This window comes from Eleutherodactylus coqui, chromosome 3, assembly GCF_035609145.1.
Source record: "Eleutherodactylus coqui strain aEleCoq1 chromosome 3, aEleCoq1.hap1, whole genome shotgun sequence".
NCBI classification, from domain to species: Eukaryota; Metazoa; Chordata; class Amphibia; order Anura; family Eleutherodactylidae; genus Eleutherodactylus; species Eleutherodactylus coqui.
Window position 1 is genome coordinate 229,636,023 of NC_089839.1, and position 26,518 is coordinate 229,662,540.

At 44.9% G+C, this 26,518-nt stretch overlaps 1 protein-coding gene across 3 annotated transcripts in view; it reads right to left on the reverse strand.

The window, feature by feature from the left end:
• PDE4DIP (phosphodiesterase 4D interacting protein) overlaps nucleotides 1-26,518 on the reverse strand; it is a 144,765-nt gene that overhangs the window by 95,701 nt on the left and 22,546 nt on the right. For 2 of the 3 annotated variants that reach the window (XM_066597052.1, XM_066597051.1), the window contains exons 1-5: nucleotides 15,227-15,335; nucleotides 13,037-14,385; nucleotides 5,807-5,944; nucleotides 3,254-3,373; nucleotides 1,271-1,363 (exon numbers count right to left, since the gene is read on the reverse strand). In XM_066597052.1, the coding sequence (XP_066453149.1) occupies nucleotides 1,271-1,363; nucleotides 3,254-3,373; nucleotides 5,807-5,944; nucleotides 13,037-14,179 (1,494 nt within the window). In that variant the 5' untranslated portion in view covers nucleotides 14,180-14,385; nucleotides 15,227-15,335. Of the gene's footprint in view, nucleotides 1-1,270; nucleotides 1,364-3,253; nucleotides 3,374-5,806; nucleotides 5,945-13,036; nucleotides 14,386-15,226; nucleotides 15,336-21,153; nucleotides 21,314-24,696; nucleotides 24,864-26,518 lie in introns of those variants that run through there. The other variant, XM_066597053.1, reaches the window with a different exon arrangement.

Consider the following 26,518-nt stretch of genomic DNA (forward strand, 5'->3'; position numbering starts at 1 on the left):
TTAATTAGGGCTCAGTCACACGGGCGCATCGGCACCCGTACACCGGCGCCGATGCGCCCGTGTGACTGTAGGAAGGAGGCGGACTTACCTGAAGACGGCCGTCTCTCTGCAGCACCGGAGGAAAGAACACATGACCGGGAATGAAGCCGGTCACATGCTCTTTCCTCCGGCGCTGCAGAGAGACGGCCGTCTTCAGGAACGTCCGTCTGCTGGTGTCAGTCACACGGGCGCATCGGCGCCGGTTTACGGGTGCCGATGCGCCCGTGTGACTGAGGCCTTAAGCAGATTCTGCATAGTAAGGCCGGCTTCACATGGCCGTAATATACAGAGAATAGAACCTATTAATTTCAATAGGTTTATTCACATTTTGCATGCGCAATATGTCAAAATGTTCAATTTTTCTGCTTATTTGTGCACCGAAGGGCCACATAGAAGTTAATGGAGGTTACGCAAACAAGGAGTTGTGTGAAGCATTGCGTAATTTCGCTTTAAAAAGAACACATCTGGAACTAGTTAGGTATTTCAGTGGATGCGTTTGTTTCTTTCTTTGCCGCGCACAAATGAACATACCTTGCTGGAGCAAAAAGTACACTAAAACACGCTGATGCACGCGCAAAAGAGCATCATTCATTTGTGGTGGATTAATGGATCTGTGGCATCTGCAGCTCCAAATCCTTGGAAGCGCTGCACGGGGGACTTTCAAGCAGCACGAGAAGCCAGTTGGTGCTCACGAGGTCGTTTAACCTGACTTTTCTGTCAGCTTAAACAACCGCTAACGACAAGTGAGCGATGTTACGTGTGAAGACAAAACTGATTATCGCTCACTTTTGGTGGTTTGGATGAATTTTGAGCGATAATGGTTGCGTGTAAAGACAGCATGTAGCTCTAACTGGAATCATATATGCCTCCTTCTATAAAGAAGCACATGGTATGTATAACTACTAACAGTTATAGAATATGATAAAACTGGGTTTACTGCGGTGTAGTAATGGTCTTATGCAACTAAAAGCAGTCTGATACAGGGGTTCCTGCCATGTTACACTGAAATGTGCGGATTATATTGTAGGCAAACAATATTTTAGAATATTTAGAATATATAATCAGACATTAAGGTTGGGGTAAATAAACACCAACTACTTATGTACAAGGCAGTAAGTCTAGGAGAAGTCCAGTTTGTATGTATAAAGAGTTTGCATGTTATATTTACTGATAAATACATTGCAGTATACAAAGTGCGGTCTACTTCCACAAGTGCCATGGCTTCACTTACTTGCAGCTGCTCATTTTGACTTTTCATTAGCATATCCTGCAGTTTAGCGATAGTGCCATTGTGCTCATCTATCATTTGGTACAGTTCCATAACCTACAAGAAAATGTGAAATCCCTGTAGCAAACACTGATAATTCAGAAGACAATTGCTTGTCATAGAAGGTCAAGAAAAACAAAACAGCTAACTGGCACAATAATAATATTACATTTTCGAGATCTTTTATACAATTTGTCTGATTTGAAAGTAGGTATGCAAGCTTTCACTAAATGCTAATTTATATCACAAAGTGGTCCCTTTATTAGGTACCTGCATTGCCACCCAACTCTTTAGTGACCAGTCAGCTCTCCTACTTTAGTAAATACTTGGCCATAAAATAACAATTCTGTGTTATTTCTGGAAATCAAGAGAAAAAAAACCTGACAAATGGGTGTCACTATTCCATTTGTCAATATATGATGTGCCCTAATGTGTGGCCAGTGACATACTGTGAAAGGACAAATGATTTAAAGAGGTCATCAACATAGAAAGGGTTCTTTACTGTAAGAGCAGTGAGGCTATGGAATTCTCTGCCTGAGGACTCGGTTAGACATGCGTGTTTTACACTCTGCTACAGTAGCGTGTAAGACCACACTTCTATAGCAACCAATAGGTTGCAATGGAAGCGCTCACATGGACCACTTTTAGAAGCACAGAAACTGAGCTTCTAAAAAAGAATGGACAGGCGAGCGCCTGTCAGTTCCATGGTGCATGCTGTCCAGGGTGCTTACCAGTTACTCAGCAGTAGGGCAGGAGGAATACCCGGCTGCTTACAGCAGGGCATTTAAAGGTGCTACCCAGAAGCACTTTTTAAATGTCCCGTTGTAAATTCCTGTTAGTCCCTGAGGGGATTAAGGGAACTTTCGGGGAGTCCCCTCATCCTCGCGGGGACTAACAGGAGTTTACAATGGGACATTTAAAATGTTCTTTCTGGGCAGCATGTTTTAAATTCCCTACTGTAAGCAACAGGGAATCTATTCCCAACGCAGGAGTTTTCATTAACTTCTGCTCCCATAGGAATCAATGGAGCCCTATCTTTGTCAGGTGCGCTCCGTTTAGCGCTCCTAACATCCTCTCATGTGACCGCTTCTATAGGAACCCATTGGTTCTTTTAGAAGCACTTTTTTTGAGCGCACATAAAAAACACTCATCTTACCGAGCGCTCATGTTTTTTTTTTTTTTGACAACTTCTTCTGGATCAACAGATCAATACTGGGGGGAAATAAGCTGAACTAGATTGACATGTGTCTTTTTTCAGCCTTACACATTATGTTACTATGAGTTCTGCATTATTTAATCATAGATTTGCAAGAAGAACAACAGAAGAATGGCATAACACAGAACTCATACGCTAGAATTGTTATTTTAGGGATAATGCACGTATTGACTGAAATGGACACGTCAGGAGAGCTAATATAGCCTTTTAAATTGCTTGACAATTTTAAAGCAAACATCTTTAGGGTTATAGACTGAGTTCTACTTTAGAATAAACTGAATGTTTCCCTAGGTCATACTTACTAGAGATGAGTGAGCACGCTCGGTTAAGGCAGTTACTCGAGGGAGCATCGCTCGTCTCGAGTAAATGCATACTGGTCCGAGCAGGTTTGGGGGGGCGGCGGGGGGGGGGGGAGTGAGAGAGATCTCTCTCTCCCCCCCCCTCCCCGCTACCCCCGGCACCCCCTGCTCACCCCTGCCACCCCGCCCGAATCTGCTCGGACCAGTATGCAGTTACTGGAGAAGAGCGATGCTCGCTCGAGTAACTGCCTTAACCGAGCCTGCTTGCTCATCTCTAATACTTACGCATATCTAAATTCAGATAAAAAATAAAGACACAAAGAGCAATTATTACTTGCTACCATTGACTTTATTCAGAAAAAAAATTGCCTTCTCCTGTAGAATACTCAAAAGACATATGGTAAAGTAAGGGCATGTTAGAGGATCACTTACTTCATGGTCTCTGTTCTGAAGAGTATCCCTCAAGCTCTGCAATAAGCATTCTTGATTGTGCGCTAGTTCTTGGGCACCATTTAGCTTGTTTGTCATTTCATGCCTTAATTCCTGCAGTGTCTGTGTTGTAGAAACAAAAAGAGAAAGTATTTGCTGTGAAAACAGAACCATAACTACAAACAAACAATAAAAAATAGTTACAATAACAATTCTTCAATCTGCCCATACTTTCCAACCATGAATGACCAGTTCTCTCAGAACTGGTGGGAGTAGCCTAGCTGCTATGCTATGTTCTATAGACTGCACAGAGTACTGCAAACTCTGCTCTGTTTAACACACACAGTGAGACATATTAACAGTGTAGGACAGTGTACAGCAGTAAAGTACAGTGTAGATATGAATAAATAAAAGCAAATACAGTCATTGTAAAAAAAAAAAAAATACAAGCACATAGGAGTTGTCAAAATCAAATGAAACTTCCTATGTGTGTTTGCAATGTTGATATAAGTAAGTGATTACAATATCAGAGCAAATTTATTGCGGAAAACTGAACACTTGAGGCAGAGGCGTAATTTGAAGCTCCTGGGCCCCAATGCAAAACCTGTAACAGGGCCCTAAACTATAATGCTTTATTCATAGTCCTGGGCTCCCTATATGGAGAAGAGAGGCCTTATGGCCTCCTAACAGTCCTGGGCCCGGGTGCAACCATATCCCCTATAGTTACGCCAGTGACTTTAAGGGAGGCTCTAGTAGCCTGTTGGGACGCGTCCAGCTTGGATATAAGATGTGATATGGGCATGCATGGAGGCATACAGGTTCTGTATAGTATCCTGCGGCATATCAGACCCCATTTGCTATAACTAAGCCACCAGATCGCGCACACTTGTAGGCTGTCGGAAGTCGGTGTCCCAGATGGTCCCTTTCATGTTCTATTGCTCATAAATCAGGCGACCGGGCAGGCCACGGAAGTGTGACAATGTTGTGGAGGCATCCCTATGACCCTCTTGTGTGTACGCCGAGCATTATCCTGCTGGGAAATGCCTCTTGGAAGCCGCCATGAGAGGAACACATGTGGCTGCAGGATGTCATGAACATATCGCTGAGCTGTCATTGTCCCTTGTACCGGTACTAGGAGTGACCGACTCTGGCCCCCAGATCATCACACCAGTAGTGGGGACAGGATTGAGGCACTCACCCCTAGGTCTCCAGACACTAACACAGCCGTCATCAGTGTCCAAACTAAACCTGGATTTGTTGCTGAAGACAACCTGTTTCCATTCTGTAGCAGTCCAGTTTTGTTGTTCACGACACCACTGCAAACAGGAGGCGGCGGCAGGTGGGTGTCATGGCAGTACAAGTAATGGGCACAGTGAGATCAACTCTAATTATTTGCGTATCTGCCTGAGATGTAACTGCATGCTGAGTTTTTCAGCAAAACAACAACTCCTTCTAGGTGCTTGATTTTTTTTCGACAAAGTGTAACTCACCATTAACTCTGGCAACAGATTTGTGTATGTGACTCCCCCTTCCTCCTCTCTGCTCTCATAGACTTAAGTAAGCTGGATGATTCATAGTAACATAGTATGTAAGGCCGAATGAAGACATGTCCATCTAGTCCAGCCTGTTTATCCCTCCTGTGTTGTTGATCCAGAGGAAGGCAAAAAAAACCAAGTGGCAGGAGCCAATTAGCCCTTTTGGGGGAAAAATTCCTTCCCGACTCCCTAATGGCAATCAGACTAATGCCTGGATCAACCCCTAATAGTTCCTACCTGCTTGTATACCCGGATTAACAATTAACCTAAGATTTATATCCTGTAATATCCTTCCCCTCTAGAAAGGCATCAAGTCCCCTTTTAAACTCCTCTATGGATTTTGCCATCACCACATCCTCAGGCAGAGAGTTCCACAGTCTCACTGCTCTTACAGTAAAGAACCCTTTTCTGTGTTGGTGATGAAACCTGCTTTCTTCTAGACATAGCAGATGCCCTCTCATTTTCCTCCCACTCCTCTCTTTCCTGTTCTGCAATTGTGCCATCTCCAGTAACACACTTTGCAGCAGGCAATAGATAGAAGGTTAGAAGTTAGGGAGACTCCTATAAGCCAGCATTTTAGGATGATTTCTCTGCACCACAATCTCATTTTAGGTAAATCAAGTAAACTGCAGTTTTGCTCCCACTGGCTATCATATTAGCACAGCTATCAGTGGATTCGCACTAGTGTTTAGCCTCCATCTCTCTGTTCCATTTTTGGAACAAAGAAGCAGAGAAATAAAGCAATTCAATTTCAATGAATATTGAAAAAAATGGAATGCTTTCAGTTTGCTTCAGTTCCGTTTTCTTTCAGTTTTCTTACTGGAACAAAAAATGCAGAAGACTGAAACCAAATGGAACTGAAGCAAACAAACAAAGTGAAAGCATTTTGTTTTTTTCAAAACCCATTGAAATGAATGGAGAAAAAAACTGATCAGATTATATTTATGTGGAGCTGGAGTCTTACTCTGGGATACCAAGAAACCAATCTCCAGGCCTGGAGTGCTATGAGCAAAAGACATACCTTGATAACATCCTTAGACTCCTGCAATTGTTCTTGAAGAGCTTGAACCTCCATCTCAGCTTTCTGCAGAGCAGAGGCTTGTTGTTCCACCATGGCTTCATACTGCTTTGCATCCTGACATTTCTTTTCAACCAAGTTCTGCAAAGAAAAAAAACATTATAAAATATTAACCCTTTTCAGTCCACTGTCTGATGTCTGAAGACATTCTGATTGAAGGCTGTACATCTCAGCCTTCTCTGTCAGAAGACGTCCGGTAGGGTATTCTTACTGTAGATTACTGGCTGCTCTGTTGTTGGGGGTCCTTTCCAGCATGTCACATACTGCAGTACTGGCTCTAGCCAGTAGATGGCGCCATTGTATAATGGCAGAAAGAGAAACCCCCCTAGGAAACCCTGAATCCAGAATTGGAGTGCAAAGGGTTAATCTAAGTATCTTTTATGGGTGAAGTTATAACAGAAAAGTAGGTCAGGAGGGGAATAATTTCTCCTTAGGGAGAGCACCTAGAGGGTGTGAGGAGACTTAAGGCCATCCATGCATCTCTGGAAAATATGCAAATGCAAAGATGGAACAATACCTCTGCAGCGCCACCTATTGTTGCCTTCCAACAGAATGCACTACAGAGGTATGGTTCCAGCTTTCCATTAACAGAAAATTAGAAATAGACATTTATGATTGCCCTGTCAATTCTTGACTTTATTTCTATAATTAAATATATTCCAACAGTCATTTACAGCATATTATAGGATATGTTGTACCAACAATTTGTATTTGGCTGACAAGGTTCAACTATTAGCATAGGTTCATATGTAGTGATGAGCGAGCATACTCGCTAAGGGCAATTGCTCGAGCGAGCATTGCCCTTAGCGAGTACCTGCCCGCTCGAGACAAAAGATTTGGGTGCCGGCGGGCAGGGAGTTGCGGGGGAGATCTCTCTCTCCCTCTCTCCCCCCCCCCCCCCCCCCGCTCCCCCTTGCTGACAGCCGCTACTCACCGCTCCCCCGCGCCGGCCCCCGAACCTTTTCTCTCGAGCGGGCAGGTACTCGCTAAGGGCAATGCTCGCTCGAGCAATTGCCCTTAGCGAGTATGCTCGCTCATCTCTATTCATATGTAACAAAAATGATGCAGACAGAAATCCACTGTGTAAATTCACCTGTGGTGGGGATTTTAAATCCACAGCATGTCAATTTATGATGCAGATTTTCAAAAAGGATTTCACCTCTTCAAATAAGGAGGCGAAATTCATGTCAGAGTCCCATGCAGATTTTGAGATCAATCTGTTCCAAAATCCACTGCAGATTTTACACAATGGAAAATCTACTGCATGTGAACATGCCCTTCACGTAATAAGAGGTGAGAGCGGGATATAAAGAGAAAAACAAAATAGGTAAAAAGGGATAGGGGCAGGGTGCAGCAGAATATTTTCTCTGTGTATAACATGGTATATTAGGCTGAATGAAGACAGTGTCCATCTAGTTCAGCCTGTTTCAACCCCCTTGTTGATCCAGAGGAAGGCAAAAAGCCCCAACGGGCCAATTAGCTCCTACAGAGGAAAAAATTCCTTCCTGACTCCATAATGGCAGCCAGAGTAATCCCTGGATCAATTGTGGAACAGCCACAGTTCGGACGGCTTCCAGTGAAGAATCGCACAAAAATTTAGTAAGCTGTGATTTTTCCTCAGCGAGCGGACATGCGTTTTTTATTAACGCAGCCAAACAAGCGGATAATGCCAGAACTAAAAAAGACGCAGTCAAAAATGCGGTAACCAAATGCGGAAAACACACTCCAATCATTTCAATGGGCAAAGCTGTGCGTTTTAAAACGCAGAACCACATGGAAACAGACAACGCTTGAAAAACATAGCGTTAAAAACGCTGTGTTTTAATGCTTGTCTAAGAAGCCAAATTGAAATCTATGGTAGTGATCGACAGCGTTTCACGCTGCGCTGAAGACGCAGCATTAGGGTTCATACACACTGGCAAGGGTGATTCACGGCCTGATATTGCCCTCGCAATCCTTCCGAAAACCCCCAGATGCGAGGCGTTTTCACGTGGAAGCAGCCTCGCATCCCTGCGGGGGTTCCCTTCATCCCTGCCACAGCTTTCACATCTGCGGCAGGGGATCGCGATGTTCTCCTATAGTTTTCAATGGGATCAGCACTGCTGCTGCCGGCCCCATTGAAAACAATGGGCGATATCGCAAAAAAAAAAGGAAATGCTGCCAATTTTTTCTCACTCAACATCACAGGAGTGAAAACATGGCAAATGAGAATGAAACCATTGAAAATCATTGGTTTCATAAACATGCGTTTTCACTCACTGTCGCACTGCGAGAAAAAAAACATTGCACAATTTTCTCACCAGTATGAAGGAGCCCTTAAACGCAGAAAAAAAACCCGCCTGCGTGAGAGTGGCATAAGTGGAGTGAGATTAAAGGGGTTGTCTCGTGAAAGCAAGTGGGGTTAAGTACTTCTGTATGGCCATATTAATGCACTTTGTAATGTACATCGTGCATTAAATATGAGCCATACAGAAGTTATTCACTTACCTGCTCCGTTGCTGGCATCCCCGTTTCCATGGCTCCGTCTAATTTCGGTGTCTTCTTGCTTTTTTAGACGCGCTTGCGCAGATGGGTCTTCTCCCTTCGGCTCGGCAGCAGCGGCGTTTTGGCTCCGCCCCTTGTACGCGTCATCGCGTAGCTCTGCCCCCGTCACATGTACCGATTCCAGCCTCCTGATTGGCTGGAATCGGCACATGTGACGGGGCGGAGCTACGCGATGACGCGTACAAGGGGCGGGGCCAAAACACCGCTGCTGCCGAGCCGAGCCGAAGGGAGAAGACCCATCTGCGCAAGCGCGTCTAAAAAAGCAAGAAGACACCGAAATTAGACGGAGCCATGGAAACGGGGACGCCAGCAACGGAGCAGGTAAGTGAATAACTTCTGTATGGCTCATATTTAATGCACGATGTATATTACAAAGTGCATTAATATGGCCATACAGAAGTACTTAACCCCACTTGCTTTCGCGAGACAACCCCTGCTCAGTTAAGGTACCAGAATTGTGCTTCCTGCATAGATATGGTACCAAATCTATATCTACGTAGTAAGCTCTGTTCTGTTACTGCATCTATACAGTAAGCTTGAGTCTGGTATAGTAGCTATGTAGTAAGCTTGGTTCTGGTACCATATCTATATAGTAAATCTATTTCTGGTACCATATCTATTTAATACGCATCAGATCCTTTTAAGTCTTCAGACTGGTGGAGGCCCACATTCTTCATACAGCCCAGGACATATAAGGGCTCGTTCACATCTGCATTACAGCTCAGGGCAGCAGGGAGGTGAGCCCTGGCACTGAACGTCTTGCACCCAGGACTACTGGCCTTCAGCTACGGCCCTGGCACTGAACCATATGTCCAGACCATGACATCACTAAATCTTTTCCTAACATACTCATTCTACATAATCCATCCTTGTCTCCAGCTGTGCTCCCATAGAAACCAATTAGCATTGGCTTCAAGTAATTTAGGGCAACAATATTACTTAATTACATTGAGCTCATTAGGTTTAGAGTAAATCTGGATAGGTGACGGAGAAAGACTTCATTAGACATCTCAAAAAGCGACAGGATCGCCCCTTTGGAGCAAAATACACTCCACTTGAGTCCTCCGTCGTACTATGGTGAGGAGTGCGGCTGACACTCTTCATTACTCACCACATGTTCAGATCGTTGATACCATCTGGAAGGCTAAACTAAAGAATGATCAGAGGCCACTTATTGTGCTTTGAAAGGGAATCTTCCACCAGGTTCATGCCGCATGAACCAAGGGCAAGTTTGACTCAGGAACGAGTCATGGAGGCAGACCGTGCCGGCCCTTCTCCGCCCGCAGTATGTACCCCGAATGCCCTCTCCCTGTACACAAAAAGAGAAGAGAGCTGTCAGGCTACATGTGGTGGCAGGCAGGGAGATGCTACAGCGGCCGGTCTCCATGACTTGGAGCTCCGTTCCTGAGTGGAACTTCAAAGTAGTTTTTTTTTCTTAAATATTTGGGCGCCTTTCTAGAGTACAAGATTACATGTTATAGTCACTTATTACTTCAGAAGGGTCGGTGATCCGGGGATTATTGTGACTGCCATGTTTAGAGTCAGGAAGGAATTTTTTTCACTAAGGACATCAGCATATGGAATTTCTCACCTTCCTCTGGATCAACATTGTAGGATAACAGGCTAAACTAGACGGACATATGTCTTTTTTCAGCCTTACATACTATGTAACTATAGAGAAGACTATGCAAAAATGCCAAAACAATAGCGTGCTGTGAACGCAAAAAAATGCCCCTGACACAAGAAAGAAAAAAACCATCACATTGTTAGTAGCACGTTTAATATTTCCCTATAGACTCCCAGCTAACGTCTGGCCATGGGACTTTTTTTTCAAAAGGCTCCAGGCAAATTGCAACTAAAACATGGCATCCTTCCTAAAAACACTTAGGTGAAATCACTTCAAGTCAAGTTATTGCAAATTCTACGTAAACAAAATTTAGTATTTTTCATTTTTGGGTCAGTGGTTTTTCCACAAAACGCAGCATACTCTAGACATGCTTTTTTCTGGCACTTTCCCCATATGATTCTCCATAGGGCTTCAGGAATAACTGAAAACACCCTTGTAAAAAAAAAATTTTTACAGGCATTTCAAACTAGAAATAAAGTCTGTGTTGAGGAGCCCAACGACTTGTGGTGATCTGTTCTAGGTTCTAAGTTCGGTAGAACTGCAGCCTTTCAGCTGTCGCGGGTGTGTGAATCCATCCTTAGACCATTCTGCAACTTGTATATGTGTCACAATTAGAGATGAGCGAACGTGCTCGGCCACGCCCCTTTTTCGCCCGAATACCGCGATTTTCGAGTACGTCCGTACTCGGGCGAAAAAATTCGGGGGTCGCCGTGGCGGCGCGGGGGGTTGCAGCGGGGAGTGGGGGGGGAGAGGGAGAGAGAGAGGGCTCCCCCCTGTTCCCCGCTGCTACCCCCCACGCCGCCACGCCTCTCCCCGCCCCCCGGCGCACCCGAGTACTTTTCACCTGAGTAGTGAAGTACTCGAAAATCGCGGTATTCGGGCGAAAAAGGGGCGGGGCCGAGCACGTTCGCTCATCTCTAGTCACAATACTCCAGAAAGGTGACGATTGTCCTCACTCACACACGCCTGCACACTTCCTGCAATAACCCTTTCCACTACACAACCACATAAGCAGCATCTACCCTACATGTCTGTCTCTCTTCCCTTCACTTGTAGGTTGTAAGCCTCAAAGGCAGCGCCCTCTCTCCTTCTCTACGAACCAGTCACTCAGTAATGCCTCTTCCAGTCACATTTGGATATCAAGCTTCTGTCGCAGATTGCTATAAATTTAACAGAAAAAAAATAACGCGGCACCCGGGGCTATTTTTCCAGTAAAAGCGGCACTTCATGATGGCATCCTGACAGACCCCATTACAGTCAACCGTGTCTCATCATGTGGTTAATAAAATACAACCCCAATTCTAAAAATGTTGGGATGCTGTGTAAAATGTAAAGAAATATTAAGGGGAAGAAAAAAAAGAATGCAGCGAATTGGAAATCTCACAACCATATTTTATTCACAATAGGACACATGTCACAAGTTGAAAGTGAGACATTTTTTATTTCATTTTTAAAAAATTAACTCATTTAGGGCTGTTTCAGACGACCGTATATCGGCTCGGTTTTCACGCCGAGCCGATATACGGTGTCCTTGTCTGCAGGGAAAGGAGGATGGAAGAGCCAGGAGCAGGAACTGAGCTCCCGCCCCCTCTCCACTATTTGCAATAGGAGGGGGCGAGATGGGGGCGGAGCTAAGTAATGGTGCTTAGCTCCGCCCCATCCCACCCCTCCCATTGCAAATAGTGGCGAGGGGCTGGGAAGGGGCGGGAGCTCAGTTCCTGCTCCTGGCTCTTCCATCCTCCCCCCTCTGCAGACAAGGACACCGTATATCGGCTTGGCGTGAAAACCGAGCCGATATACGGTTGTCTAAATAAGCCCTTAAAGTGGTGGCAGCAGCACATCTCAAAACAGTTGGGCCAGGGTTAAGAAAAGGCTGGGAAAGCAAGTGGTACTAATGAAAAACAGCTAGAGGGTCAATTTTCTACTAACAGCATAAACAGAGCATGTTAGAGAGGCCGAGTCTCTTTAGAAGGAAGGATGGTCAGAGCTTCACTAATCTGCGAGAAACTGTGTCAAAAACTTGTGGAACAATATCAGAAAAATGGTTCTGAATATAAAATAGTGAAGACTTTGAATATCCCGCCATCTACAGTCCATGAATTTCTCCAGATTTCCTGAATCTTTTGATGATATCATTGCACAAAGGACAAGGCTGACGATCAATATTGGATGCTCGAGATCAACCTGCCCTCGAGCGTGACTGCATTAAAAACAGGCATGATTCTGTAATGCCAGTCACTGCATGGGCTCAGGAATTTTTAAAAAATGAAATAGAAAAATGTCTCACTTTCACCTTCTGATACGTTGCAGAAAGGTTCATGGGATCTGCGTCATCGCCTAGCGATAGCGCAGCATAATCTGTACTACTCATGTGTGCCAGCATGACAGTCTGCACATCTGCAGCACGGTTTAAAAGACTGCGGACCGGTTCACGGGGGTCACCAGCCGGGCACAAGCTCGGATTCCACAACGGGATCTGACCCGTCCGTATGCAGGCTGCGTAAAATGGATTTAAAAATCATTGTGCTCTTTTTTCTGTACATTCTGCAGACTGCGCCATTTGTTCCAGTAAATAAATAAATAGAACCACAATGGAACATAAACAAATGGAAAGCTTTCCGTTTTTTTCTATGGGGGACAAGTTTATTTCTGCTTTAATTGCGTTTCTTGGTTCCAAAAATGGAACAGAGAGACAGCATTAGAACTGACAGCCCCAATACAAGTGTAGAGTAAACAGACATGCAACAAACTGTGATACATTGTTTCCTTGTCCAGACAAGACATGTAAACAAGTCTAACACCAATATGACACATGTACAATGTGGTGGCTGCTATAGTAATACCAATCCTCAGAACATACTTGGCATTGAGTAGAATAGATCTAGACATCATGTGTTACTATATAAGTATGTAAGGAACATTATCTCATCTGCTTCCTAGAATTGTATAGACTACCTCAACCAACGGCCATGACACGGAACAAGAGTAATAGATGGAAATACCTGCATGTTAATTGGGATGTAATCCTCATAGACATTATGCCACAGTTCATAAAGATCAGAAATGTCACCAATGAAGTCTTGACCCGTTTTTGGAGGAGATTCCATGATGCTCTCCTGAAAACCAAGACCAATATTTGACCCACTTGACTGACCGCTATTATTAAGGGCACTATTTGATCTTATGACGGGTATTTTACTTCCTCTCGGACTCTGGACGGGTTTGTAGTCAAACATCTTCACAAGACTAAGAGCTTGATCTAGTTTTCTTACACATCCAGCTGACCCAACACCATATCGGCACGAAGAGCAATGCCACTTTAGAGCCTCAAGGGTTGGTTTGCTTTTTTCCTCAACTTTTTGGAAGTTACACCCAGGATCCTTGGCATCTGGGAGGGATTCGAGTGAGTGTGCCGAAGACAGTCTCTCCAAGCCATCTCCATCGGAGACAACCTTGTCATTTGTAGTCTCATTTTCCGAATGTGGAGGAATGGTTGCCAGCTCGTTGCTGGTGCTCGTACATGTGGACATCTGACCCGAAGAGACATTCTGAGTTATCCTCCTCGGTACCTTACAGACGGCTTCATAGTCCGAATCAGCCACTCTCAACGAAGAGCATCCATGACATTTCCTCTGGACAGCTCCGCTCCCCTCGTTGTGGGAACAAGGCTGGATTTCTTGGCTAGGTTCCTCCAACTCAGCCCAGCATTCGAATCCAGAAAAGGCAAAGTTCTCCTGTAGAAGAGCCGAGTAAGAGCATTGCACTTCCGGGAGGTTTGCCGACTCAATGGCTCCGTCTCCCGACTTGGCTTCTTGACCTTCTTCGTTGTTGTTCTTTCCGTAAAGATTAGCTAGGCAATGTCTAAGTCTGTCCTTCTCGGAAAGAAGCTTCTGTAACCTTTCAATGGAGAGCGCGCCGATGCGTGCAATCACCGTATCAAATCTGTAGAAACGTTCAAGCATAAAGGCGCACTTACTGCACACAAATTCGGCGTGGCCGTCGCGTTGGACCTCCTTACCCAAAACGTGGGATAAGATCACTTGAAGATTTAGTTTAGCAGTCGAGTGGAAAATCCATCGGCGCTGATTCCCACAAAGCTCCCGGCTACAAATCCGGCACACTTCTTTCATCTTGACGTCCAACATGGGATAGGAGCTCGAAATTGGCAAATCCCACTTTACCGAGAGCCGGAAGATAATGTCAAGTAGGAGCTGTAAAGCCGGCGGATGTTATCCGGACTTGTATAAATACGGAGCGCGGGCAGGAATAGCGTACGGTCGGTGGGCTTCCTTAATACTTTGACTATATCTATTGTCAGACGCAGGAAGTCTGTCCTTCCGGTGACGGTGAACTGTAGCGGAGGAGACAGAGACACAGCATGCGGTTATCAATATAGATTTCTACGCCGCCATCTGTTAAGTAAATTACCCGCGAGGTCGGGCGCAAACGAACGTATTTGAATTACGTATTAGGCGCACATCATGGCGTCAACGAAACGTACGTTGATTTTCACTGTTCCGCTCACACTTGCGAATACTGCGTGCGGTAAAAAAAAAGCGCAGCATGTTCTATTTACCGCGTATTGCGAATGTACAGCTATAGTGTTCTCTATTGGCGCGTATGAAACGCACGGAGATTGCATCTGTACGAGGGTTTTTTTTTAAAACGAGTGTTGCTTAGCGGCATGTAAAAAAAATAACAAAAGAAGAAGAAACGATGAAGGCCGCGCAGGACAGCGTGCGTAAAATACGCGGTGCAGGCATATGCGAGCAAAAATGCGACAATGCGTTATTTCCTATGCAAGGGAAACGCTGCGGTTTTTCATGCATTTTACGCTACGGTCCGGTGGCCTGCTTTTTCTTGCGTTCTGCGCAGAGTCACACCCTTCCCCTTCCGTATTTGCGCGCCTCCCATAGACTTCTATGGGACGTTGGCTGCACAGAACTGACAGGTCCGACTGTTTTGCATGCAAATGGGAAGAAACGCATTGAAATCTGCAGCGTCTAGTCTCTGGCATTAGCGCACGCAAACACGCACGTGTGAACGATGTAGACATCATACTGACACGTCCGCCGCCGCCGCAGCTGGAGGAGCAGCACACACCCCGCACAGCCCGAGCACTGACAGCCAGTCCCCGCCGCCTCCCGTACACAGTGATGGGTAGGCCACGGCTGCATCCTCCCCGGTCTTACATCTCCGCTGTCCGGCTCGCATATATTTATTTTCAGCCCCACTTCAGTCCGGCTCCAGCACCTCGGACACCGCCGCCTTCTAACGGGAGAAAGGACCTGTGCTGACGTCATGAGCATGTGACCAGTCACGTGCCGGGAGGGGGCGGTGCTGTGCGTAGTGACAGCGGGGATCCCCGGCGCTGTACACGTGCGCATCACCTCCATATAGTGCAGCACAGTCCGCCGGGTGACATCCCTGCCTGCGGGAACTTACCGGCAGGGCTTGTGGAGGACACGGTTTTGCGCACGCTAGATCTGCCTGCGCAAAACAGATAAGGGCTTCTGCAGGAGTGCAACTGGTTGTGCTGTGAAGGGAGCGCTATCACCTGCTTCCGGGAGCAGCGCTGTTTACTGCACAATTTTGCGCTGAGTTCACACTGGGCGGATTTGCGGCCGCTAATTTTGGGATTAGCCAGCCATGTGGATGGGATTTCGATGCGAATCCGATGCAGCAAAGCCAGCGCTGCTGCGCAGTTTTGCCGGGCGCAGCATGTTCATTTTTTTTCTTCTTTGCTGCGGCCGCGCTCTCCTCTATGGGAACGCCGGCCGCAGCCGAAGAGCGAGCTGCTAGGCCGCTTCAAAACCCACGCCAAACCGCGAGATCTCCGCCCAGTGTGAACCCAGCCTTGGGGACATTGGCGCAGGAAATGCATCCTGATTGAAGCGTCTGAGCAGCCTAATTAGTGTTGTCGATTAACTCCACAAAATCGTGCGGACGGGCTATGCATTTGCGCACCCACATAGACTCCTATGGTGCTTTGGGTGCACAAAAATAAAGCATGTCGCGTTTATTTCTGCGTATGTCAGAATATAGCGCAAACGCTGCTTGTGACGGAACCTATTGAAATTAATGGGTTCTATTGTCTTTAGTTTGCGCAAAAAAAAATCACGTCTGCAAGAGTCGTAAGTGACTTGTATAGCAGAGTGCGGGCACAGATTTTCCAGCGCCGCATGATATTTGGGGGGGGGGGCAGCGCTGGATTGTGGGAGCAGAGGGGTATATAAAATCCATCCCTTGACTCCCTATTATGTCCCCTAACAGCCTGCAGCTGAATCCGGCTTTGACCCCGGCTGGTGATCCCACGTACCTTCTTTCTTCTGCATTGCGGATGACCGTGGACGGTAGCCATCACTCATGCGCAGTACAGATTTTATTTTTTCCCCTGCACAGTCACTAGGCTATGACGCGGGTATCCGCAGCCTATCCGCAATGTCAATTACGGATGAGCCGCAGGTCGGACAGCTGCAATGGAGGCCATCCACGCGAAGTCCGTAGCAAAATAGAAAATGCTGCAATTTTTCCTCCGGTCACTGAAATCGCAATTCGTTTCTGCAAGTACGCAGGACAAAGCGATTTTTTACATACCTTCAATGCATGCTGCGGATGCGAATTCCGCAATATAAATCCGCCCGTGTGCAGCCGGCTTCATAGTGGGGGCATGACAGGTTCCCTTTAAGTAATCTGCTACAAAATGACACAGCTGTAGCTAATCTGATAACCAGTGCGCATCATGAGAAATAGGTCATGTCTACTGAGCACGCTCGGGGGGCGTCTACTGAGCACGCTCGGGGGGCGTCTACTGAGCACGCTCGGGTCAGTGCATGTCTGGATGCTGATTGGCCGTGTCATCTGGAACATCTAGATTTTTCAAACACATTTTATACTGTAAATCATAAAGAAAAATCCATCTCCGAGATGCGGAGCTCCTGCTGGCTGCCACAACGCATGGAGATTGTGGGAAACGCCAGCTTGGAAAATTAAAATCAAAAACTTTATTCTCAGGTTTTTTTTCAACATTTTATTTGCATTTTCAAAACGTACAAAAACCAGAATGCCCGTTACATACGTGTGACACGACAGAATATCACGCCTTCACAGTAAACATTTACATCGTGAGAACGGTCACACGGTCCTGACAGTTATGGCTTTTTATACCACATTTAAGGATCCCCATAAGAGCATAGGTTAAAGGCCGAAAAGAAAAGGAACCGCCGCCCACCCACTGCCTGAGATCCTGAGTCAGTAAGGGGGTCTCAGTTGGACGGATTCCAAGTGCGGATTCCATGATCGCCATCCATGCAGAGGATCCGTGGCAAAACGCAGCCATTCAAATACATGCACTTTCGTTTCTTTTCCTTCACACTTGCGGATATGAATTGCATATTCAACAAGCGGAAATAAAATCGCGGCATGCTCTATTTTACTGCAGACTCCGTGCATACGATCTCCATTGAAGTCAATGGAGGCCGCCCAATCCATAGCCCAGGAGGAGGCACCGATAGCGCAGAGACTTCGGAGGTGAGAGGGAGCGCAGTATCTTCTGAAATCACCTGCAGCACAGCTGATTTTGAGTCAAAATCAACACCTATAGTGCATCGGAGGGATTAAGGCTGGGGCCATACGGGGCTGATCTGCTGCCGAATGTCCACAGTGGACATTGTGCAGCCTCAAAGCCAGCACCATTTGGTACAGGTTTTATTGTGTACTTCTGTGCGGAATTCACTCATTGAGAAAAGATGTATTCCGCAGTGGAAAAGAAATTCCGCAACACGTCAATTTCCACACAGGTTTTGTGCGGATTTCTTTCGCAGCTTGTAGACAAGATTTTTAAAATCTCATCCCCTTTGCTGATACTGTAAATGCCACAGGATTTCTGAATCTAAAAGAAAGTCAAAACCAGTACCATTGGTGCAGATTGTGACTCTAAATTAGCAGCGTGCCCGCAGCGGATTTCAGTTGATGGCATTTCCGCATTACCTGACCAGCGGCACTGCGCTCAGTACAGGTGACTGGGACTGGGTGAAGGAAGCGCTGTTAGTCGAAGACTTCGGAGGTGAGTGCTGTATCTTCTGAAATCAGCTGCGGCATACTGCTAATTAGGAGTCAAAATCTGCAGATTTTGACTCTGTTTTAGATGTGGAAATGCTGCAGAATTTGCTGTGAACATTCCACAACTTTTCTGCTCCGTTTATACTGACCCTTAAGGGTTTTCCAGGCAAACAGTGCAGTTTTTGATGTTGATTTTGGTGCCCAAACCCAACCTGGATTCATCACTGCAGACAACTCAGTTCTACTCCATAGCAGTGCAGTTTCGTCGTTCACAACGCCACCGCAAACGGAGGCAACAGTGTGTAGGTATCTATGGTAGTAGATATGATGGGCACCTTGAGAGTAAATGTCTTTCAGCGAAGTGCCTGGAAATGGTTCTGACAGACATGGGTGTAACGATGGCACCACCTTCTCTGGATGGCGGACAACGAAACAGTTGGAGCCGCTCGTTAGACAATCAGATGTGTGCGTTCCCATTATGCATTTACTGGTCCCAACACCTCCTATGCAGATAATTCATCGACACAACCGTCCAGCTTCTCACATGCCAATAATGCGCCCCTCTCGGACTTTGGTAACGGGGTGACATCTCTTCTCTGCATCATAGAGGTGTCTAGTGGCCAACAAGCTCTACACAAGCGGAAGAAGAGGCCACTACACACAAGGAGCCTCTGAGAGCCTTTTATAGGCCAAAGGGGAACAATTTTTAGGGCCTCGGGTGACAAGACCATTCATCTAATCGCACCACAGCAAAATGACAACTTTTTCTAGGGGCTAGATTGTTTTATTTGCAAAGTGTATACCTGGGACATAGGAAAATATATGATACATACTCAAATAGGCTAGCAGTGGAGTACCACAAAGATTGCTGCATGCATGGCCCCTATATGATCGCACACAGAGCACCCACAGGCTCATATTATGGTTCCCTAGGCTGTAGCATTGTACCCCGGTGAGGCATTGGATTTTCCCTATAAGTAATGCTTCTATGTTTTGGTACATTATTTTATTAATTTTCTGTTACTGCTATTTATTGTCAAAGATTCCAAAACACTGTATATAGATTGTAATCATGGGATCCTAGAAGTCATCATAAACCCAACATATCTCTCTCTCTCATATCTATCTATCTATCTATCTATCTTATAGACAATACACTCAGATATTGGATTATTAAAAGGCTGCAGAATGTTTTTAAGAATTACAAACTAAAACATTAATGAATAACAAGTTTATAAAAGTCATAACTATCATATCTAAAGAGCTTAGTCCAAAAGACCTAGGCCTAGAACAATCTCCAGTGACACCATTACAATTCATGTCCACCTATATTACTATGGTCAACAACCCCGTCAAAGAAATACCCCAGCTCCCTATGCCCAGTGAATACCACCAGCTTATAATGGAGGTACGTAGGGTCACATTTTCATTATTTTAACAAAAGTCCTTTTTCAATCTACTGGAATCATCAATGGAACCCCATGGAGCCTAATATAAGTCAACAGTGTTTGTTGGCAGTCAGAGGTATCTAATGTACGGTGAATCTGGCAGTGCATTGAAGCCTCAGACAGTGTGTGTGAGATGAGCGGGAGGGGAAGAAGCCTGCCTGCACATACACAGTTATCTACTAATCGTCTAATAAGTGCTAGGCTATATTAAGACTCCAGTATTTCCATTGGAAAAATCCACTGCAGGAATCAAAGGCTAAACCTCAGATTTCTGCCGCAGATTTGCAGTTTGACCTGCCTCATATCTACATGTGCTTGCACCAGCTTTCACATGATGGAATGTGCATCAAGAAGGAACATGTCTCTTCTTTTTCTGTGACACAGATGGGAAATTTGTGTGAATTATCGTGCAAATTTAATATTGAAATCAACAGAATAAAAATTTGGGCAGATTATGATTTGGCGTGAGATATATTCTGAAATGCACATGAAAATGTCTCAGAGTTTCACTGCCCAGTCTTTCCAGAATAATAACTTTGTTTTATGTCCTAAATAGGGATGAGCGAGCCTGCTCGGTAAGGCAGTTGCTCGAGTGAGCATCACTCTTCTCGAATAACTGCTTAGTCATCCGAGCAGGCTCGGGTGGGCTGCGGATCACTACACAGTTACTTGATAAGAGCGTTGCTCGCTCGAGTAACTGCCTTACCGAGTAGGCTCGCTCATCTCTAGTCCTAAACACTCTGTCTATAGGACTATGCCAAAATTGTGTTTTATTGATCACACCGCCACTGGAAAAAAATTGAATAAGAAAACTGATTTTAAAAAAGTTATATGCACCCCAAAATGGTACCAATAAAAATTACAGCTCGCCCTGACAAAAAACAATCCCTCGCATAACTTTTCATTTTTCTATCAATTAAAAGTAGTAAAATATAAAAAAGCTTAAAAAAAAACAATATATTGTTTTATCTCGCCGACCCACAGAGTAAAAGTAACAAGTCAGTTTTATTGCACTATGAGTACTATAAAAATGAAATCCAAAGAACAATGGCAGAGTTGAATTTTTCCCATTTCATCCATATGGTAACATTAAAAATACAGCTTATCCAGCAAAAAAACAAGCCCTAATACGACTATGTTGATAGAAAAAATAAGAAAGTTATAGCTCTTAGAAGGCAGGGACGAAAAAACATTAAAAAAAAACATGAAAAATGGCTCAGGAGTAGAGATGAGCGAGCGTACTTGTTAAGGCAAAATACTCGAGCGAGTATTGCCATTTTCGAGTACATGCCCACTTGTGCCAAAAGATGGCGGGGAAGAGTGGGGAGGAACGGGGGGGGGGGAGATCTCTATCTCTCCCCCCCCCCCACTACCCCATGCTCACTCCCGCAACTCACCGCTCACCCCCACCGGCCCCCGAATCTTTTCTCACGGGTGGGCATGTACTCGAAAATGGCAATACTCGCTCCAGTATTTTGCCTTAATGAGTACGCTTGCTCATCTGTACTCAGGAGTGAAGGGGTTAAACATACCGTATAAGATCAATGTTCCCTGTGTATCATATAATCCAACAGTTTTTATTTCTACAATATAGACAAAGGTTTCCCTACCTTGATTTCATTTTCCTTTTGTTGCAAAGCATCTTTTAGCTCCTGTATGGACCTCTCCAGGGCTTTAATTTCCTGGTTCACCAGATTTTGATTCTTCTCGGTTAACTGGTTTATGAGAAAGTCCTTATTGTCAAGTAAGAGAGTCATGTGTTGGATCATCCTGGCAAGGCAAAAGAAAAGTTCTGGTTCTTGTAGATCTCTTAAGAAACAACAGCAAAACATCACTCATGTATTTGGAAGCAACTTCCGGCTTTCATGACGAAATTTTGTTTCGGAACCGGAATGAACGGGGGTATAGTACCTGCGGTTGATCTTCTTGGCTGTCCTTCCGATCTACCAGATCCCAGTCCTGTCATTGGCTGTCCCAGTAGCTGCTGCAATTTTCTAATTACCAGATGCATTCTGTATACTGCTCTTTGATTCACATGAACAGCACTGCCTAAAACGCATGTAGTCTATGGATGCTTTCACATCTGCGGTGGGGCTTCTGTTTTCCTGTTCCGTTTGGACCCCATTGACCATAATGGGGTCTGTTCTGTTTCTGCCCAGATTCCTGCCATTTTACTGGAGGAAACGGTGCCGCATGCAGTGCTATTTCCTCTGGTATTTTATGCAGGATCTGCGACAGAACTTTCAAACGGAGGTTCAAGTGCAGATGCAAACCCGTCCTAACACCGCCAATGCATATTGGGAGATAACGTAATCTGAAGATTGCATCGACCATCTTGGATGGTCGGTAACGTGACTGAAAGCCAGCGAATCGGAAGGACAGCAGAGAAGAACAAGTACAGGTAATATACCACCTGGCCCCTTGGGACAAGTTTATCCTGAAGCGGGAGTAATTTTAAGCCACATCTATAAATATTGTTATAGTGTATATAATGTTTTGTCATTGTGTAAAAGCTGTAATTTAAGTGCTGGTCAGAAGACGCTTGTAGTGTGCTAATTCATATTGGCTGGTCTGCACAATAGCATGAACTACCCCACCTCTTGTTTACAAGGGGATCCATGCAGGGGAACTGAGCTACTGAATATGCTGGCACTGGCACTGGACATATGGGTGTTCCAAGAGGGAATCCCCAGGGGTGCCATGTAGTAGTAATATCTCGACACGTGAGTGTTTTTAAAAAAATTATGAAAATTGTTATCTTTTTAAAAAATTTTTGCTGCAGGGGGTGGAGCTTATCCCTTTTTACATCCCCTAACATGCGTCTGGCTCTTCTGGGCGCTGATGTGCTGGCCATGTCACAGTCCATGTCATTACGGACGTGGGGCCTCCTCCTACCGCTTAAAGAACCTCTTCTCATCTTTCAGCCCCGGCCACACCACCAACAGATGGATGGGGCTTAGATGGCATGAGCTTGGCGGAGTGGTAGGGTTGCACAGGCTCTGGTAGAAAGAGCAGTAGCTCCTTCTACCTCCTTACATGTCTTTAAGGCTAAAGGCAGATGGCCATATTTTCAGGCAGTGTGCTGTGTTTTCATGGACAGCACAGGGCCCCATTATGGTCTATGAAGCTATTCTCATGCACAATTTTTCACAAGGACTAATGGTCAGTGTGAAAAAAATTGGGCATGTCCTTTTTTCATCTGTTCTCATGGATGATAAAGCATTTCTCACTCTTGCAGATCCAGTTATTTGAATGGTCGCATGCAATACTACATTTTCCATGTCAGAAATTAGCAGCCGACAGCAAATCCATGATCATCATATTAAAGGGATTGTGTCTGATAAGCTTCTTAGTCAGAGAATAATGTACTCTAACTGAACTGCTGACTTTATTGAAAAGCTGTTGTGACAAAGCGCGCCTAACTACAGAACTGAAATCAAATAGCGGTTCATACTAGATCATTTTATATAGAGCCTTATACTGCGCTTTTCCAGGCTGGTTTCTTTTGCACAGTATGGTTATGCACTGAATGATCACTGCATTAGGAAGACCTACTCAATAACAGGTTGTTCCACCTTTTTGGGTGATCACAACTTTTAGCAACAAATTCCTCCATGCGGCGAATGTACTTCATAATCAACTCGACCCATGCCTGCTGTGGCAGCTCCATAAGTTGGTGCAGATAAGCGAGAGCAGATCTCCCAACCCTTTCCGGCATTTCCCAAACATGTTCAATGGGCTTGCAGTCCAGGGAATTTGGTGGCTAAGGCAGGGTGGAGAATTCATTGTTGTGTTCTTCCAACCACTCCCTAGTGACCCGAGCTCAATGACACACTGTCCTGTTGAAAGATGGCACTGTCATTGGGGAAGAATTCCCGAAGCTATGGGTGTAGTTAGTCAGATATTCACCATTAAAGAATTGTGCTATGATAGCCAACTGTCCTAAGCCATGGCAGGAAAATACACAGAAGACCATGACACTGCCTGTTGAACCCCATTAGTACACCCATGGGATACAGCTTCATGCTATTTATGCCAGATGCGAACCGGGCCATCCATATATTTCAGCAAGAAACAGGTTCCAGACAACCTGCTATGTGTCGAAGGTACATTGACATCTTGCATGGGCCTATGTGATGTGTTGCCGATGATGACATGGGGTCATAAGGCCACACTGGTAATTGTGGAAATGTGTCTAACTTCCCCGCTGTTGCACATCTGGGTCAGTTGTGCCACTGTGGCATGTTGCTGCTCATATACCAGATGTGTCAGCCAATATTCATCGCTAGGATCAACCAGATCTGGTCTGCCGCTGTGTGATCTAATCTTCTGTCGGGTGGCTATCCATGGTTCAACCAGTCTTGCTACACCCTTGATACTATGGTATGGGAACAGCCAATAAGCGCAACTGTTACAGAAATACCCGCACCACGTCTCCAGGCACCAACAGTCTATGCGTGGTCAGAGTCACTCAAGTTACCACGCTTACTCATGACCACCACATGTTGCCTTCTGCTGCGTAGAGCAGAGGTCAGCACATTATCTGAAAGCACATTGCGGCACAGCCATCACATGGCTCTGCGTTGCTCATCACAAGATGTCACGCACCAGCTGTTCCTAATGCAGTGAGCGTTCGGTGTATACGGTACATGACAAGTTCATCTGGGATTAATCAGAGAACAATTTTGATTTAAACCTTACAATCCTATTAGTGGAAAAGGGATGTGCAGGAAAAAATAGTGTAGTGTCATGTAAGCCAGAAAACCTATGTGTTGGTAAATACTTTTGTAGAAAAATAAAAAGTAAAAGTCCTATTCGAGTGACACTTTTATTGGCTAAGCAGAAAAAAAGAAAAATACTTAGTGAGATTGGCTCTAGAGTACAGTATGTGTTACCCTTAGATAAACCAGATCCCATATGGAGCAGACCACATTGGCATTGTCTACCGACAGCTCTTCACCTCTGGACCTCTTCACTTGACTATGCTGAGTGTAAAGATGCTTTCACATGGGACAGAATACTTGGCAACAATGTTGCAGCCTCAGAAAGTTGATGCTGCAGACAATGTAGCACTCATGTAGCCAAATAAAATGTGTCTAAATACTTTATTCACTACTATCTTCCCAAATATCCTCAGACTACTTGGGATTTACCTGTCTTTTTCAGCCAATGTGGTACAGTAGTTCTTTTGCAGTAGCCTTGCTTCTGTCATATCTGCAGTAAATCCCTCAATAGTTTTTTTTAACTTGAGACAATTTTCTTTTTCAGTTTCCGCTAAAGCAGACATCCGATCTGCTTCGTTCATAGCGAGCTTGACTTCCTGAAAAATAAACACAAGTAAACACATTAGTAAAAGGTGATCCTAGGTAAAATAAGGACTATGTAGCAAGTTTTAAAGGGATTGTCTAGTTGCAAACTATGGATGGCCTAGATTTAGATCAAAGATACAAGAGGGTCTGTCGCCGGGGATCCCCACAGATCAACTGTTCGCCAGGCCGCTGTACTCCTGCATTGAGCTGATTTCTGCAGGAAGCAGACAGCTCAATTCTCACTGCAGTGGCCAGGCTTGGTATTACAGGCAAATTCTCATTCACTTCAATAGGAACTTTGCCTGTAATACCAATCCTGGCCACTGCAGTGAGAACTGTCTGCTTCCTGCAGAAGTCAGCTTAGTTTACAATCACCCTGGCCTGGTGAACAGTTAATCGGTGGGGATCCCAGGCCATAGACACCTGTTAATGTGCTATTGATGACCTATCCTGCAGATAGGTCATTAATAGTTTATAACCCTTTAAAGGGAATCTGTCAACAGTTTTGACCATGCAAAATTGCTGACAGGGCTAAATAAGAATCGAGCAGAGGCTCCTAAGTATTCCTATATTGATATGTCATACCTATATCCATGTGTTCCTGTGAAAATGAACTTCTATTCCAGAGCTCTCTGCATTGAGCTGCTCCACCACTTCTCCCATCTGCTTTGATTGACAATTCTACTGGTCTTCTGGCACTACAACTGTCAGTCAGAGCAGAGAGAAAGTGCTGTGTTGTGACTTTAATGGGTATTCTGGTGATTCTAAGTGAAAGTTATTGGCTTCATAAGGCGATAACATGTTTTACAGAGCTGCAGGTATATGGCTTTACCGGTGGTCTCCAGTGGTTATGACATATATGCTCTGCTGTTTTACCGGTCGAGCATGCTCAGTGCCTTCAAATTCTGCAATGACAGCATAGTTTGTACAGACATGAATGCACACTTGTCAGTAACTGGCAATAGGGAATTGTGTGAGATGTAGTTTTTTCACGCCCTGGCGGCCATTATAAATATCAATGTGGAGATCTGAAGCTGGCTGGAAAGCAGCAGTGGTGCAGGTTGGCAGAAAAAAGGAACTGAAGTTCAGTTTGACATTTTAGATGGACGTTTGGAATAAATGGCAATAAGTGAAAAACATTGGGAAAATTTTGCCCATTCTCCAGAATACCCCTTTAAGTTTTGCATTCTTAGAACTGCTGACAGATTCCCTTTAATCAAAACATATAGGTAAGACTCGAAATTATTTCTAAAAATATTGACATTTACAAAATCGTCATAATTAAGAAAAAAATGTTTGAGGCTCTAACTTTATGTAATACATGAGTGTTTAAAAGGAAAATCGCCTTTACCCGCTTAAAGACACACAGTTCTGGCTCTCAGTGCGCAACCCCACTTCTCAAATCCAGCATGGGTCACTCTGCGTTGAGACACTTTACTCAGATATGCCAAACACACCCTTTTGTAGCTTGGGTAAGTCAAGAAACAAAAGAAATCCCTGGTTTTCCACATTCAAATTCAAAACTGTCTAACAAAGCTATTTTTCACCTAGAATTAGGGTACATGCAAACGAGTGAGAAAAACATTGCGCCCAAAATTCTCCTGCGCAACTCGCATCGGTCAGCACTAGAGATGAGCGAGCGTACTCGGAAAAGCACTACTCGCTC